The sequence below is a fragment of the Littorina saxatilis genome, linkage group LG16, assembly GCF_037325665.1.
Source record: "Littorina saxatilis isolate snail1 linkage group LG16, US_GU_Lsax_2.0, whole genome shotgun sequence".
Taxonomy (NCBI): domain Eukaryota; kingdom Metazoa; phylum Mollusca; class Gastropoda; order Littorinimorpha; family Littorinidae; genus Littorina; species Littorina saxatilis.
Window position 1 is genome coordinate 19016614 of NC_090260.1, and position 16906 is coordinate 19033519.

General features: G+C 40.8%; 1 protein-coding gene across 3 annotated transcripts; it reads right to left on the reverse strand.

Moving 5' to 3' along the window:
- Nucleotides 1-2080: 2080 nt before the first annotated feature.
- Nucleotides 2081-14379, reverse strand: LOC138951500 (E3 ubiquitin-protein ligase TRIM56-like). 3 transcript variants are annotated; one of them, XR_011451128.1, is made up of 6 exons: nt 14156-14379; nt 9323-9969; nt 8592-9035; nt 4994-5021; nt 3192-3404; nt 2081-2375 (listed from the first exon to the last, which is right to left on the reverse strand). XR_011451128.1 is itself a non-coding variant. In XM_070323105.1 (5 exons), the coding sequence occupies exons 2-5, from the start codon at nt 9965-9967 to the stop codon at nt 3352-3354; spliced, it is 1170 nt and encodes a 389-aa protein (XP_070179206.1). In that variant the 5' UTR covers nt 9968-9969; nt 14156-14379; the 3' UTR covers nt 2081-3351. The 3 variants fall into 3 exon arrangements, 2 of the variants coding, with proteins under 2 accessions (XP_070179206.1, XP_070179207.1); XM_070323105.1 differs by having other exon boundaries at nt 2081-3404; XM_070323106.1 differs by lacking the exon at nt 4994-5021 and having other exon boundaries at nt 2081-3404.
- Between the last annotated feature and the right edge of the window lie 2527 nt (nt 14380-16906).

The following is a 16906-nucleotide window of genomic DNA, read 5'->3' on the forward strand; positions in this document are numbered from 1 at the left end:
CATCGCTAGAGTTCTTGTGAACCACAGCCGTTTGTTTCGTGCATAAAAACGTGCTGTTGTAAATAAGCTCACATCGAGTCGCATTCAAATGACTAACTGACGACTACATTGTGAAAAAGGGAAACTGGATCACACGGGTTCACGATGGCTCAGGGGTAAGATAAACCACGCAAAAATAAATTCTTTGAAAATTGTTCGCTCTTTACGGAGGGCACCTAGGATGTTCTCAATCGGTGAGTGTTTAAATGAAAGGGTGTTTGTACTGTGTGTAAAACCCTGACCGTATCTGTGATGGTTTACGGGAGGCTTACTGTGCCTTTAAGTCCTTTGTACTTGAAACTTGCATTCTCCTAGTAAGTAGAGGTTACATGCCGAGTCTCAGTGATTATTAAAAATAATGGTCGAAGTTAGCGGATCATGAAAAATGCGAGCTTTACTAGCTTTTTCATGACCGCGAACTGAGACCATTATTTTTTATAATCACTAAAACGAGGTGTGTAACCTCTTTATTCCTCCTTTCTTCAGTTATTCAAAGAAAAGAGGAGTTTTTTTGCGAAAGTTTGATCGAATCCTATTCACTCAACCAGTCAACCTGCGCAGGCGATCGATTAATGCGCGGTTGTATAGTTCTGTGCAAATCATTCCATTCTGTTAACACTTCTTGTCAGTTTTCCTATTTTGGACTAAAATCAAGTACACAGATATGCTGTTATTCTGCTGTGGCGGCAAAGGCAGATATTGTGTGTTCTGTATATGTTTTGGTATCGCTTAGGATAATGTTCTTTCGTCAAATGGGACTAGCAGACGAACTTTTGCACCCGTGTTCCAACGTTAAAAACTGTATGAAGTTCAGTTTTCTGGGGAAAATAGTGTATGAAACCGCTTTATGTTGTTTAAATTGATGAGATGTGTGCATTTGGTTGCGTGTGATCTGTTTATTAAATGAAATATTGTTGAAAACTGACCGTCGGATTGCAGTCTGTTGTCGAAGAAACTGAGTGAAAAGAAATTTGAAAGGGGAACTACTCTTGTCGCTAGACAAAGTATGAGAGTTACTTGCCTTGGGAATTTGCTTGTGATGAACGTTTGTGCACAGGAGACCTAGATTCAGAAAACAACCAAACTCATGGATTTTATATGGAGATTCATGTGTTCAAGCCTGTATTTGTTAATTTAAATGCGGTATGTTTGTATTGTTTGCTCCAGAGATGTATACTTCGTACATTAGAGCGTTCGGAACTTTTCAGTCGCAAAAGTAGTACCGACGCAGAACAGCTTCTCAACCCATTGCGCTATCGAGGATTCAGGCTGTTGCTGGGTCGTTATTTGTTTGGTTGCTGGGTGTTTATCGAAAAATAACTAGCTCTACAAGTTTACAGAGGTAAAGAAGCAGAGGGGGGAATAAGGTCATATATTGTACTAGGCTACGTTGCAAGCCGCTGGAGCAATTTTTTTGCAGATTAGTGCTTTTGTGAACAAGAAACAATTAACAAGTGGCTCAATCCCATCTCCCCCCTTTCCCCGTCGCGATATAACCTTCGTGGTTGAAAACGTTACGACGTTAAACACCAAATAAAGAAAGAAAGTCTTATCCCATGTAAAATTCTGGCCAGAACTAAGATAATGAGTCAGATCGTGACGGGCGCAGTGGCGTGGTGGTGACTTGGGACGTCGGCCTCCTAATCGGGAGGTCGTGAGTTCTTCTTCTTCTGCGTTCGTGGGAACTCCCACGTACAAACTGCATTATCTGTATGTGACTGAGTGTGTGTTTGTGTGTATGTGTTTGTGTGTGAGTGTGTACACACTTGCGTGTGTATGCGCTGGCCCCTTTGTGAAATGTTTCAGGTCACAGTGTTTTCATATTTGAAGAAAAATCAAGAAGAATATCAAATCCTTGGAATGTACCTGAACCCTAAGTTATGGTCACACACACACACCGGCACACACACACACACACACACACACACACACACACACACACACACACACACACTGACACACAGTTACGCGTTACCACACTCATACTCACGCTGGCGTGTATGAATATCAGTTTAGACAAACACATTCAAACAAATTTAAGCGGAAATCTTGATACAATTTTAATCAAGTTAACTGTAAACATCAAAATCCCAATTCGCATGATAACATCAAGCATTCTGTTCTCCGGAGAGAACATGGACAGAACAAAACCGTGCACAACAGTATTCAACTTCTTTAGACTTCATGTCACTTCTCCCAACCATTTACAGAAGATGACCGCTCCTGCGGCCATCAACAAGGTAAAGCTGATGTCACGTGGAGGCCCGAATAATTCGTTTGAAAGTATGGCCAGTTGGGTGTCGGCTCAGTGGGGAAGGATTGGTCTAGAACATGACCTAGTTAGATTGTCGGCTCAGTGGGGAAGGATTGGTCTAGAACATGACCTAGTTAGATTGTTGGCTCAATGGGGAAGGATTGGTCTAGAACATGACCTAGTTAGATTGTTGGCTCAATGGGGAAGGATTGGTCTAGAACATGACCTAGTTAGATTGTTGGCTCAATGGGGAAGGATTGGTCTAGAACATGACCTAGTTAGATTGTTGGCTCAGTGGGGAAGGATTGGTCTAGAACATGACCTAGTTAGATTGTTGGCTCAATGGGGAAGGATTGGTCTAGAACATGACCTAGTTAGATTGTTGGCTCAGTGGGGAAGGATTGGTCTAGAACATGACCTAGTTAGATTGTTGGCTCAGTGGGGAAGGATTGGTCTAGAACATGACCTAGTTAGAGTGTTGGCTCAATGGGGAAGGATTGGTCTAGAACATGACCTAGTTAGATTGTTGGCTCAGTGGGGAAGGATTGGTCTAGAACATGACCTAGTTAGATTGTTGGCTCAATGGGGAAGGATTGGTCTAGAACATGACCTAGTTAGATTGTCGGCTCAGTGGGGAAGGATTGGTCTAGAACATGACCTAGTTAGATTGTCGGCTCAGTGGGGAAGGATTGTTCTAGAACATGACCTAGTTAGATTGTCGGCTCAGTGGGGAAGGATTGGTCTAGAACATGACCTAGTTAGATTGTCGGCTCAGTGGGGAAGGATTGGTCTAGAACATGACCTAGTTAGATTGTCGGCTCAGTGGGGAAGGATTGGTCTAGAACATGACCTAGTTAGATTGTCGGCTCAGTGGGGAAGGATTGGTCTAGAACATGACCTAGTTAGATTGTTGGTGTGTGTTTCCGTTTCTGAGACTGATTCTAAATAATTATGGAACAGCCTACATATTGTTATGATTAACAACAACAGACAACTACAAGACAAACACACACATACATGTGTCTCTCTGACTAAAAAAGTTTGTATTGTTAATACTCCTATTGTCTGCAGCTTTTACAATATGCAACATTGTTGCTGGTCAGCCTGCATCCTGTAAAGAAAAGACAAAAAAATAAATGTAAGTACAGGATTTTGTAACACCAATAGGAGGGCTTTTTAATTAAAATCATAGAGTGAGGAATTTGACATTTTTTCCCTATAGATTTCAGATCATGATTCTGAGAACACAATTGTTAAAGGCATAGTCGGCTTCATATAAACCATCAGTTTCTGGTCCCAGACACTGTCATGCTTTTACACACAGTACAAACACCCTTTCGTTTAAGCACTCGATCACCGCTGGAGAACATCCTCAGTGCCCTCCGTAAAGAGCGAGTATTTTTCAAAGAATTTATTATTGCTTGGCCAGCCGGATTGTCTAGAATCACAATCAGACGCCTCTTTTTGGCGCTAGAACTTTTAAAATCTAAATAATAAATTGACAGCTTGTAACACAAATATTCTTAAAATCATAAAAGATTTATTTTTTCATCAAGACAAGAAGTTTTGAAAGTTTTAAAAAAGGAAGCCCGGAAAAGCTGGTCACTCAAGGTCGTGTTTCCCAGACGAATTTTCTGCCTATGGCTTGCTTCTTTGAGGCAAACCTCCGCCGATAAGTTTGTGTGACTCGCAGTCGTTTGTTGCATTTTAGATTCAGAGGCGGAAGGTGGTGGGTTCAAATCCCGGCCGCCCCTGGTGGGTGAAGGTGAAGATTTTTCTGATCTCCCAGGTCAACTTATGTGCAGACCTGCTAGTGCCTTATCCCCCGCAAGCACAAGACCAAGTGCGCACGGAACAGATCCTGTAATCCATTTTCATGTTTCTATAACCCACCAAACTCTGACAAGAATTACAGGATCTTTTCCGTGCGCACTTGGTCTTGTTAGGCACGAGCAGGTCTGCGCATAAGCTGACGTTGGAGATCGGAGAAATCATCTCCACCCTTAACCCACCAGGCGGCTGCAGCTAGGATTTGAACTCATGGCCTTCCGATTAGGAGGTCGATGTCTTATTCACCAGGCCACTGCGCCCGTCGAATCCATAAAAATAAAACTGAGGTGCACATTAATTTGTGAAGTGCCTGATGCGTGCGTGTACGTGGACAATATCTTTTGCCATCACTGAGTATGGTGACCACAGCCATACAGACACACTTTCATCAATTCTTACATGAGATTAGATTAGCCTAAGGACTGCCAATGAAAAGTACAGTGTAAAGTTTGTGTACCAAGGGGAAATTTACTGCTGTCAAGTGATTTGTACTTCGCCACAGTGTAGAGGGCCCCAAAGGGTTTAAAATCGTGATCGTGATTGGCGTTTGTTGACCTTTCTGTGACCGTGATTGCCGAAATTTCAATTTCTGTGATCGTGATGGGACTTTGCCCGTGATCCGTGATGACAAAAAAATCAAGTCTCGTGATCGTGATCGTCATTTGTTTTCGTGATCGTGATGGGCATTATTTCAAAGCAATTTATTTTCAACGTACATTTTTCACAGCTGTATCACTCTATGATCCTTTATTCGTCAAGGTGTTTGTGATCGTGAAAACAAAAATTAAGGTAACTGTGATCGTGAAAGCTAAAATTTCCCTTCCCGTGATCGTGATGATACCCCCCCTTTGGGGCCCTCAGTGTACTTACCACAATCCCTGCACTTTTTTGACACAGTCTGAAAAACAAGTCAGAAAAAATACTTAGTGCCATGACAAGATGTATTTCCCTCATGAGTGTACAGAGATAAGTTCATGCTTTTAGTTTAACCTTCGCGTCCGTATCGACTACACACGGAATTCATTGCGTGGGGCCGTGAGGACCCATGCTTCTCATTTTCTTCTTTGAGAAACATGGGTCCGCACGGCCCCACGATGTTTGTAGTCTAAATATGACCTTTTTCTTTTTACATTTAGTCAAGTTTTGACTAAATGTTTTAACATAGAGGGGGAATCGAGACGAGGGTCGTGGTGTGTGTGTGTGTGTGTGTGTGTGTGTGTGTGTGTGTGTGTGTGTGTGTGTCTGTGCGTGTGCGTGTGTAGAGCGATTCAGAGTAAACTACTAGACCGATCTTTTTGAAATTTTACATGAGAGTTCCTGGGTATGATATCCCCAGACGTTTTTTTCATTTTTTCGATAAATGTCTTTTATGACGTCATATCCGGCTTTTGTAAAAGTTGAGGCGTCACTGTCACACCCTCAATTTTAAATCAAATTGATTGAAATTTTGGCCAAGCAATCTTCGACGAAGGCCGGACTTCGGTATTGCATTTCAGCATGGAGACTTACAAATTAATTGATGACTTTGGTCATTAAAAATCTGAAAATTGTAATTAAAATTATTTTTTTATAAAACGATCCAAAATTATTTTTATTTTATTCTTCATCATGTTCTGATTCCAAAAACATAAACATATGTTATGTTCGGATTAAAAACAAGCTCTGAAAATTAAAAATATAAAAATTATGATTAAAATTACATTTCCGAAATCGTTTTAAAAACTATTTCATCTTATTCCTTGTCGGTTCCTGATTCCAAAAACATATAGATATGATATGTTTGGATTAAAAACACGCTCAGAAAGTTAAAACGAAGAGAGGTACAGTAAAGCGTGCTATGAAGCACAGCGCAACCGCTACCGCGCCAAACAGGCTCGTCACTTTCACTGCCTTTTGCACTAGCGGCGGACTACGTTCAGTTTCATTCTGTGAGTTCCACAGCTTGACTAAATGTAGTAATTTCGCCTTACGCGACTTGTTAATTACTTCTCACTGACATTTTAGGACACAAGAGCTTTGTAATGGAGAGAACATGGAAAGAACATGGACAGAACAAAACCGTGAACAACAGTATTCAACTTCTCTAGACTCCATGTCACCTTTCCCAACCATTTACAGAAGATGACCGCTCCTGCGGCCATCAACAAGGTAAAGCTGATTTGGTCAATCTGTCAAACTCACCAAATGAAATTGAAAGCACGGCACTTTTTCACTTAGGCTACACCCAACAGCATAATTGTCAATTACATACCCCGCGGCCTCGCCAACTCTTTCACTCACAGAAAGTGACAAGCCACTGTAGCGCAGTAGCGTATAGGCTTTTCTCTACTATGTTTTTGTAAGCCAACCATATCTACATGTATAAGGAATAAGATAAAATTAATTTTGCATTGATTACTGTGTAACAATGTTTCGACTTTTAATGACCAAACTCATTAATTTATTGTAAGCTTCCAAGCTGAAATGCAATTCAATAGTTCGGGCTTCGTTGACAATTTCTTGACTGAAATTTCAATCAATTTGATAGAAAAATGAGGAAGTGACAGTGCTGCCTCAATTTTCACAAAAAGACGGATATATGATGTCATCAAAGACATTTATTTAAACAAACTAGCGTGAGAGACCCGGCTTCGCCCGGGCTCTTCTGTCTGTCTATGGCTGTCTGTGTGCGTCTCTCAAACACACACACACACACACACACACGCACACACACACACACACACAAGTTCATTTCGCACATATATTGAAACACCTGGCTTTCACTCGTTTATATACTCTCTCAAAAGAATATTCGGGACGCAACTTCAAAGTAAGAAAGAGAGCTACCGGGAAAACCTCTACGTCACAAATGGAACGAATGGAAAATCTCAGAAGGCGTTCGAATGTAAACATCCTGTTTGTGTCTTTGGGCATGTTCACGTAATATTCCAGAGTATTCTTCCGATATCGCTACAATCTATTAAAATAGTCACAAATGGAACGAATGGAAAATCTTCGAAGGCGTTCGAATGTAAACATCCTGTTTGTGCCATTCGGCATGTTGACCTGAGTATTCTTCCGATATCGCTACAATAACTATAGTTATCTCGACTGTTCTTCGCTGTACAAATAAGTACATTTTAAAACGACTACTTTTATTCTAAAAATTTTTTTAAAAAAGAACAAAGCACGGTGCCGCCACATTTGCACACCAAGAGAATATTCTCGTGCATTCGTCGTTCAGATAAACACAGAATGAGTACGCACTTTGATTCTCATCACTGTTAGTGTCAGATGTGAACAAAAAACACGAATTCCCTCGGTTATACTGACAGAAGACAAGAATAAATGCACATGGATTTCCTCTCCCACTCAAAATATCTATCTATCTATACATATGATAAGAGAGAGAGAGAGAGAGAGAGAGAGAGAGAGAGAGAGAGAGAGAGAGAGAGAGAGAGAGAGAGAGAGAGAGAGAGAGAGAGAGAGAGAGAGAGAGAGAGAGAGAGAGAGAGAGAGAGAGAGAGAGAGAGAGAGAGAGAGAGAGAGAGAGAGAGAGAGAGAGAGAGAGAGAGAGAGAGAGAGAGAGAGAGAGAGAGAGAGAGACCCTTCAAAATTCCGGATAGCCGGTCAGAACCGTATAGAAACTCTTTTTTTGTCAGGACGCCGGCTGAATGGAACCGCCTACAAGACTCTGTGGTACGTTCAGCAACTGCCAACACATTTACATCAGGTGTTGGCAGGGCCCCACCACCATCGGCGCACCGCCAGGTGTTTTTATCCTGCTTTTAAACACTGCCCAAACTCGAGCAGTTGACACCTCCAACCTGGAAGGGCATGCATACATGTATAGAAAGTTTTTAAACTCCGTCACGCTGCGCTCTCTCGCCCATTGCGACGACAGCCATTATTGGCTACTGCAATGTACTACATCCAGATCCAGATCCAGATCCAGAGAGGGAGAGAGAGAGTGTGTGTAGGTGGTTGGGTTGGTGTTGATGATGTAGGGCTAGTGGGAGTGGTAGTTGTGGAGTCGGCGGTGGTGGTGGGAATGGGGGTGGTGGGGTGGTCGGATCTGGGGATTGAAAGGGGGGGGGGGGGGGGCAAGTTTACTTTTTTTTTAGAAGAGCCAAGCCACAACTAAAAGTTTCTCTCTTCGGGGGGGGGGGGGGGTGCACATCTTCACAGTCACAGGAGTGCACATGCACGACATCGTCTTCCTGCCCCCTCCCTTCTCGGAGCTTTGGCGACCACAGACAGACAGACACACACACACACACACACAGACAGACACTCTCTTTTATTTATATGTATAGATTGAGAGAAAAATAGTATTTCTTATAAATCTAAAGTTTCATAAAGATCGGTCCAGTAGTTTTCTCTGAATTGCACACACACACAGACAGACATACACCAATCTCGATTCCCTGGCTCTGTTAAAACATTTAGTCAAAACTTGACTAAAATAATGTAAAAATTGCAACTTTACCTTGTTTGGTGGTGGTGGTGAGTCTGTCATGTGGACACATTCATCCAGCAGCTCCTTAAGCTGGTCCACGTGGGCTTGGTTCAGTGCTAAATAGCCAACCTTTCTCTTTGAGCAGATCACGCCAGCCACCCCCTGGTTTTGCAGACTGGTCAGGCGTGATTTCAGCTGGGCAAAGATACCGAGCATGGCATCATCAGGAGCAGATGCAAGCTTCCCTATCAACGAAACATGACCTGCTAACCCTGTCGTGTAGCTCTCAAGGTTTGCCTTCGAAGTTCCTCTCTCTACAAGGAAGGCAGTCTTTCTTTGGGAGAGGTCAGCGTTGATTTTGTCACGTTTTACATCTAAAGCTTTCTGCAAATCATCAAAGACAGCCCGAACCTCGTCTTCCATGGCGCTGAACTTTTCTGTTGCAACTTTCACCTCCTCATCCAGTTCTCTGATCTGAAAACAAACACATGTAAACAAAAACCTAAAAACAATAAATAAATAACATAGACAGGTTGAATGAAAATAGTAAGCACAAACATGTACCGAGCACCTTCAATCCTTTTAAAAAGTTCAGAGCAAAAAAATCAGAAACAGAAACTAACCTTTCTTATTTTTTCAGTAGGAACTAGCTTATAATCATTCCTCAAACATTTATAATAATTAAGAGTTTAAAAACAAAACAAAGTATAAAAGAAAAGATAGCAGATAACTAATCCTCCCCCTTGCATCATTTGTACAACCTTTGCCACGGCCTGGTTCTTTTTGATCTTCATAACCACTGCCTGCTTCTTGAGATCTTCCCTTTTCTGTTTAGCGGCCTCTTCCACTGAGCCCACATCGGAACACGAGCGATGATTGCACGTAGCACACAGCAGACAGATCAGCTCCTCGTGTTTGGAGCAGTAGATCTCTACCACTTTATCCTTGTGGTTGCTGCAGAACGAGTGACGACTCTTAGCCAGTTGGTCTGCAGATAACGTGCCAAGATCTTCAAGCGTATGATTTTGAGTAAACGGGCTCTTTGAGTGCGACTTTGTACATGAGCTGCACAGTTTAATACTGCACTGGAAACAGAACAATTTCGCCTCAACGCTGGCATCACACACACAAACATTTGGGCTGCTCAGGAGACGCTGGCTTTCCACCACAGCGGCCGTCACAAAGTCAGTTGGAAAAGAATCAACTTTACTTCCATAGTCTGAAGGTTGTTTTTCATTCCTTGGAAAGATCGGGGCGCGACAAAGAGGACAGCCTTGGTTAGCCCCCTTCTGAAGCCAGGTGATGATACAGTCGCGGCAAACGAGGTGAGTGCACGGAAGAATTTTCGGTTCCTTGAAGTCCTCGTGGCAAACAGGACACTCATGGTGACTTATGGCTGCTGCCATATCTGAAAGCAAGAACATGCATATTAATGGAAGGGCGCTGGTTCTGCGCGACGCTTAGTTTTCGAGATAGGTGTGACCGACCAAGAACAGGACGTCACATTCCAAAATAAGCACGACTATGTTCCAGGTGGAAGCCGCTGAGATTGCATTTCTTCGGGAGGTTTCCGCAAACATAGATATTACACGATTTGCGCGAAACAGTTGAGAAGCAGACGATCTCTGAGATCTCTGTTCGTCTCGTGATAACGTTATTTTGTATGATAACGATTCACTTGCAAACTAAAGTATACAATTTGGTGTGTCGGTGGTAAATGTAAATAGAAATGTGTAATACAGACAAAGCAAACAAATAAACGTGTTTTTCTCGTGAAAATGTTGCGTTGTGCGGGTGTTGGGGTGGCCACGTGATGTACACAAAGCAAAGTGCGGGACGGACTCTGCTCTGTGCTGTAACACTGGCAAGTTCAAAACACGAGAAAAACGATTTCGTTATGCGGGCAGCCACAGGGGATGTATGTATTTTTCAAATGGTTGTAAAATAAGTCTTGTATTTTATCACCGTACTCAGGCCCGGTTCTTTTTTTTCGTCACACCTAAAACCGTTATTTCTGGTAAGCGACGCAGCATTATTAACAGCTATTGTGTTTTCAGCGTAGCAATAGGGTCCGATATTTAGACGAGGCAAGTATAATGCCGACGAGTCGAAGACGAGTTACTCTTGAAATTCTTCTCTGCTAACTTCCCGATGAAACAGGACTAAACCAACTATTTTCTGTCCCTAAACACCACAAAATGCCCAAAGTCAAAAGATGTAGTTCAAACAGGAGGGTAAAACGGAACAGCCGTTTTTGTGTGACTGTGTGAGCTCAATTGCCGACTGAGACTTTCGCATTCGGTTTTTCTTACCTCGTAACTTCACACTGAATACCCCACTTCCCCTCTGAAGTATTGATGATCGACCCATGGCACTAACATTCATGTAGTCGTTTAAAACTGAGGTTGACAAATTCGCTTCATGGCGAGACAAGTATAAATGCCATTCACCTAAAATGAAAACTTCGCTGCCGTCTGCTCGCGTTGTTCTCTTCTCCTCCCCTTGTTGCATCCTAGTTCTTCAGTTGTTTCTAGTTTTCCTTTGATTTTGTGTTTGGGTCTTCTTCATAAGTAGTCTTGTTCAAAATTTAAAAAACTCAAACTTCTTTTTGTTGCATACGAATGAACTTATAAAAAGCTGTTTAACAGCTGTGTTGTCAAAGGATGCGTATCGCTAGCGCTACGTGTCATTTGTCCAACGTGTCATTTGTGCTACGTGCCGCTATCGCTATGTTGCTTGACCTTGATTAGTGCTACAAATAATTTGTCTATGAGTCGCTATCATTCGTTCATTATCACTAGCGCCACGTGTCATTATCGCTACGTGTTAATACCACTACTTACTGAGGACTCTCTCTTTCTCATTTTTTCTCTCGCCGTCTCACTCCTTCTGGTGTGTGTGTGTGTGTGTGGTAGTAGTGTGTGTGTGGTAGTAGTGTGTGTGTAGTAGTAGTGTGTGTGTAGTAGTAGTGTGTGTGTAGTAGTAGTGTGTGTGTAGTAGTAGTGGTGTGTGTGGTAGTAGTAGTGTGTGTGCTCTCTCTCTCTCTCTCTCTCTCTCTCTCTCTCTCTCTCTCTCTCTCTCTCTCTCTCTCTCTCTCTCTCATGTTATGTTAGTTTGTATGTATGGTTTTGTTTGTTTGTTTAGTCTGTTAATCGTTTTTGTTCGATTGTTTGCTTTTTACATTTAGTCAAGTTTTGACTAAATGTTTTAACGTAGAGGGGGGAATCGAGACGAGGGTCGTGGTGTATGTGCGTGCGTGTGTGTGTCTGTCTGTGTGTGTGTGTACGCTTTTCTGTACCTCTCTTCGTTTTAACTTTCTGAGCGTGTTTTTAATCCAAACATATCATATCTATATGTTTTTGGAATCAGGAACCGACAAGGAATAAGATGAAAGTGTTTTTAAATTGATTTCGAAAATTTAATTTTGATAATAATTTTTATATATTTAATTTTCAGAGCTTGTTGTTAATCCAAATATAACATATTTATATGTTTTTGGAATCAGAAAATGATGGAGAATACGATGAACGTAAATTTGGATCGTTTTATAAAAAAAAATTTTTTTTTACAATTTTCAGATTTTTAATGACCAAAGTCATTAATTAATTTTTAAGCCACCACGCTGAAATGCAATACCGAAGTCCGGGCTTCGTCGAACATTACTTGACCAAAATTTCAACCAATTTGGTTGAAAAATGAGGGCGTGACAGTGCCGCCTCAACTTTCACGAAAAGCCGGATATGACGTCATCAAAGACATTTATCAAAAAAATGAAAAACACGTTCGGGGATATCATACCCAGGAACTTTCATGTCAAATTTCATAAAGATCGGTCCAGTAGTTTGGTCTGAATCGCTCTACACGCACGCACACACACACACACACACACACACACACACACACACACACACACACACACACACACACACACACACACACACACACACCACGACCCTCGTCTCGATTCCCCCCCTCGATGTTAAAACATTTAGTCATAACTTGACTAAATGTAACAAGTCGCGTAAGGCGAAAATACAACATTTAGTCAAGTAGCTGTCGAACTCACAGAATGAAACTGAACGCAATGCAACGCAGCAAGACCGTATACTCGTAGCATCGTCAGTCCACCGCGCACGGCAAAGGCAGTGACAAGAAGAGCGGGGTAGTACTTGCGCTGAGAAGGATAGCACGCTTTTCTGTACCTCTCTTCGTTTTAACTTTCTGAGCGTGTTTTTAATCGAAACATATCATATCTATATGTTTTTGGAATCAGGAACCGACAAGGAATAAGATGAAGGTGTTTTTAAATTGATTTGGACAACTTAATTTTGATAATAATTTTTATATTTTTAATTTTCAGAGCTTGTTTTTAATCCAAATATAACATATTTATATGTTTTTGGAATCAGAAAATGATAAAGAATAAGATGTACGTAAATTTGGATCGTTTTATAAAAAAAATATTTTTTTTTACAATTTTCAGATTTTTAATGACCAAACTCACTCATTAGTTTTTAAGCCACCAAGCTGAAATGCAATACCAAACCCCGGCCTTCGTCGAAGATTACTTGACCAAAATTTCAACCAATTTGGTTGAAAAATGAGAGCGTGACAGTGCCGCCTCAACTTTCACGAAAAGCCGGATATGACGTCATCAAAGACATTTATTGAAAAAATGAAAAAAACGTATGGGGATTTCATACCCAGGAACTCTCATGTCAAATTTCATAAAGATCGGTCCAGTAGTTTAGTCTGAATCGCTCTACACACACACACAGACAGACAGACAGACAGACACACACACACACACACACACACACACACACGCACATACACCACGACCCTCGTCTCGATTCCCCCCTCTACGTTTATAAAACATTTAGTCAAAACTTGACTAAATGTAAAAAGAATACAGAAAAGCGCGCTTCCCTGCAGTTCGCTATTTCGCTATATTCTTGCATGTCAGTTTCACTTGTGTTGCACGGGGACATTGAGCGACTTCCTTGCCGCGTGGATTGACGAAGCTGTTTTGTCTTGGTGAAAAAAATGCAGTGCGTTCAGTTTTATTCTGTGGGTTCGACAGATTGACTAAATGTTGTAATTTTGCCTTACGCGACTTGTTATTAAAATATATTAGATTTCAAGTTCAAATCATAAAATTGAGAAGAACAAATACACGCAAAACGACTGTGCACTTTTCTGCACTTTTCTGCAATTTTTGTTTTGATTTTGTTTTTGTTTTTTGTCGGCATATTCCAGAGACAATTTCCATGTGTGTACATAAATTTGAGTTTGCTGCAGTTTTCTTATTTCGTTGCTATTATAAGTGGATCAACCTAAATCCAATTACCCTTCACGAGAATATATTGACAAAGAAAAGTGTAATCAGTAATCTTATATCAAGAGTAAAAAAGCTAACAAACACCTGGATGTTGACCACATTCCTGGCGAACCGAAAGTAGAAATGAACATGAAATCCAAGTATTTTCGTTCCCTCTAATATTCTGTTTGCTACACGCAAATCTCTTCCTTGAAAGGTAGTAATGGTAAATTTTTGAAAGAGTCAAACTAACGACTATCTGCATACGAAATACCTTATGTTGAGAATGTGAAGATTGAACAGCTTTCGGAACTTTGAAAACAGATTCCAAGAGCAGACCAAAGCAATCAGAAAACTCCGTCCAACATGAGAGGCCACGTACGTGAATAAGTTTTACAAGACTTTTATAACAGCGAGTCGTCGAAGGGGAGTAACCGATTTTCGCCCGCGCGCGAGCGTATCTCGGTCTCAGAATCTTGGCTTGGTTTCCACGGGCTTTTCTTTACAATCTGCGAACAGAGAGAAAGAGGGGGGGGGGGAGCACGCATTGCACACGCAAAAAGCATAGACAAAAAAATTTTAAGACAAAAAAGATTCCAACTCAACTGTACGGGGAAAAAAATGAAAAGTGTCAATAGCGGCTGGCTGAGTAATGAATAAGTACGTGTGTGTGAGTGTATGTGCCGGGGTAGGTGTGTATGTGTGTGTGTGCCACGGTGTGTGTGCGCGCGCACGCGCCGTACCTCTGTCGGACCCGAGATTTTATTCGGTCTCGAATAGCAGCTAGCATCTGCTGAAGGGACATTAAAACCCAAAAACCAACTAACCAACCCGAGATTTTCATTAAAACTAGGCTGAAACCCTGATACATGTACCTAATCTAATGTTCTGTTTTGTTGTTGTTGGTTTCTTTCTCTCTTTCTTTGTTAATTTGTGTGTTTGTTTTGAAGCACAAAGCTCAAAACAACTCGTTCGATGAGGAGGTTCGCTTCTTTGCAAGTAAGCTTACTTGTTTCCTGTGTGACTTCCGGTTTCCGTCGGCGGCTTCGGTGATAATCGATTGTATTGATTGCCTGTACCCTACGCCTTGTTGTTCTCAGATTTGACCAAATTTTCCTTAGTTAGTGGTAAGTGAATGAAGCAGAGAACGAAAGTGAATCCACATTTGGCATGTAATGTTAGTTCAGTGCGCTAATTGTGTTGCTTTTTCCCCAGCTCAGACTTTCATTTGTCGTAAGAACAAGAAGGGCGTATTGGATTTTGAGAAGAAAAAAAATCGAAAACGAACACCAAAGTAGCTTTTGCTCCTGTTTCAGAGGTGTGGCGGTGTCGAAAAATGCGTCTCCTTCCAATGTGCGAGTGTTTGTGTTGCAATGCATGTTTCATATTATTCTGTTGTCTACTTGAATTTTTAACGTCTTTTGTTTTGTGTGTGTCGTTTTTGAGTGTGGCAAAAAGGAATTGAGGGAGATAAAAGCAGAATTTCGTTTCATTATATTTAGTCAAGTTTTGACTAAATATTTTAACATCGAGGGGGAATCGAAACGAGGGTCGTGGTGTATGTGTGTCTGTCTGTGCGTGTGTGTGTGTGTGTGTGTGTGTGTGTGTGTGTGTGTGTGTGTGTGTGTGTGTGTGTGTGTAGAGCGATTCAGACTAAACTACTGGACCGATCTTTATGAAATTTGACATGAGAGTTCCTGGGTATGAAATCCCCGAACGTTTTTTTCATTTTTTTGATAAATGTCTTTGATGACGTCATATCCGGCTTTTCGTGAAAGTTGAGGCGGCACTGTCACGCCCTCATTTTTCAACCAAATTGGTTGAAATTTTGGTCAAGTAATCTTCGACAAAGCCCCTTCTTCGTTAATGCATTTCAGCTTGGTGGCTTAAAAATTAATTGATGACTTTGGTCATTAAAAATCTGAAAATTTAAAAAAAATAAAAATTTATAAAACGATCCAAATTTACGTTTATCTTATTCTCCATCATTTGCTGATTCCAAAAACATATAAATATGTTATATTCGGATTAAAAACAAGCTCTGAAAATTAAATATATAAAAATTATTATCAAAATTAAATTGTCGAAATCAATTTAAAAACACTTTCATCTTATTCCTTGTCGGTTCCTGATTCCAAAAACATATAGATATGATATGTTTGGATTAAAAACACGCTCAGAAAGTTAAAACAAAGAGAGGTACAGAAACGCGTGCTATCCTTCTTAGCGCAACTACTACCCCGCTCTTCTTGTCAATTTCACTGCCTTTGCCATGAGCGGTGGACTGACGATGCTACGAGTATACGGTCTTGCTGAAAAATGGCATTGCGTTCAGTTTCATTCTGTGAGTTCGACAGCTACTTGACTAAATATTGTATTTTCGCCTTACGCGACTTGTTTTGAAGATGAGAAGGAGCATGAGACAGTGCAACCGCCAAATGAGACTAGCATCGTAGAAATTACCATATCGCATGGTCTATGTCAAAAATAAACATCCACAGGTTTCTTAATAGCTCGAGAAAAGGTCAGTGTAACAATATTTCTTTCTTTCTTTATTTGGTGTTTAACGTCGTTTTCAACCACGAAGGTTATATCGCGACGGGGAAAAGGGGGAGATGGGATAGAGCCACTTGTCAATTGTTTCTTGTTCACCAAAAGCACTAATCAAAAATTTGCTCCAGGGGCATTGTAGTCTATATATATATCTTTGGCATTTTTTTTTGTTTGTTTATTTTCTTCATGTGCAAAAGAGTACGTTATAATAAAAAAAAATTATTTTTTTAAATTTTTTTTAGGCTGGAATGGGTTGGTTTTTTTTTTAATCTTTGGTTAACATGATATTAGTTTATTGATAAAATTTGTTGACTTAAACATGTAAACATTTGATTAAAAAAATTAAATAAATAACCATGAAGAAGGATGCTTCCGGCTTAAAAAAAACAAAGGTGAGAGAGAAAAAAAAAAACCTAAAATGCGGTAGCAGCCTCCTGCATGCAACTGAGATTAAAAACACAAAAATAAAAAA

Excerpts from the sequence above, each read along its gene's own strand:
- LOC138951500 (XM_070323105.1), bottom strand. The coding sequence starts at position 9,967 with ATGGCAGCAGCCATAAGTCACCATGAGTGTCCTGTTTGCCACGAGGAC. Across the intron at positions 5,022-8,591 it reads CACCACCACCACCAAACAAG|ACTGTGTCAAAAAAGTGCAG; the intron begins GTAAAGTTGCAA and ends CTTGTTTTTCAG. Across the intron at positions 3,405-4,993 it reads AAAAAAGTGCAGGGATTGTG|GATGCAGGCTGACCAGCAAC; the intron begins GTAAGTACACTG and ends TTTTCTTTACAG.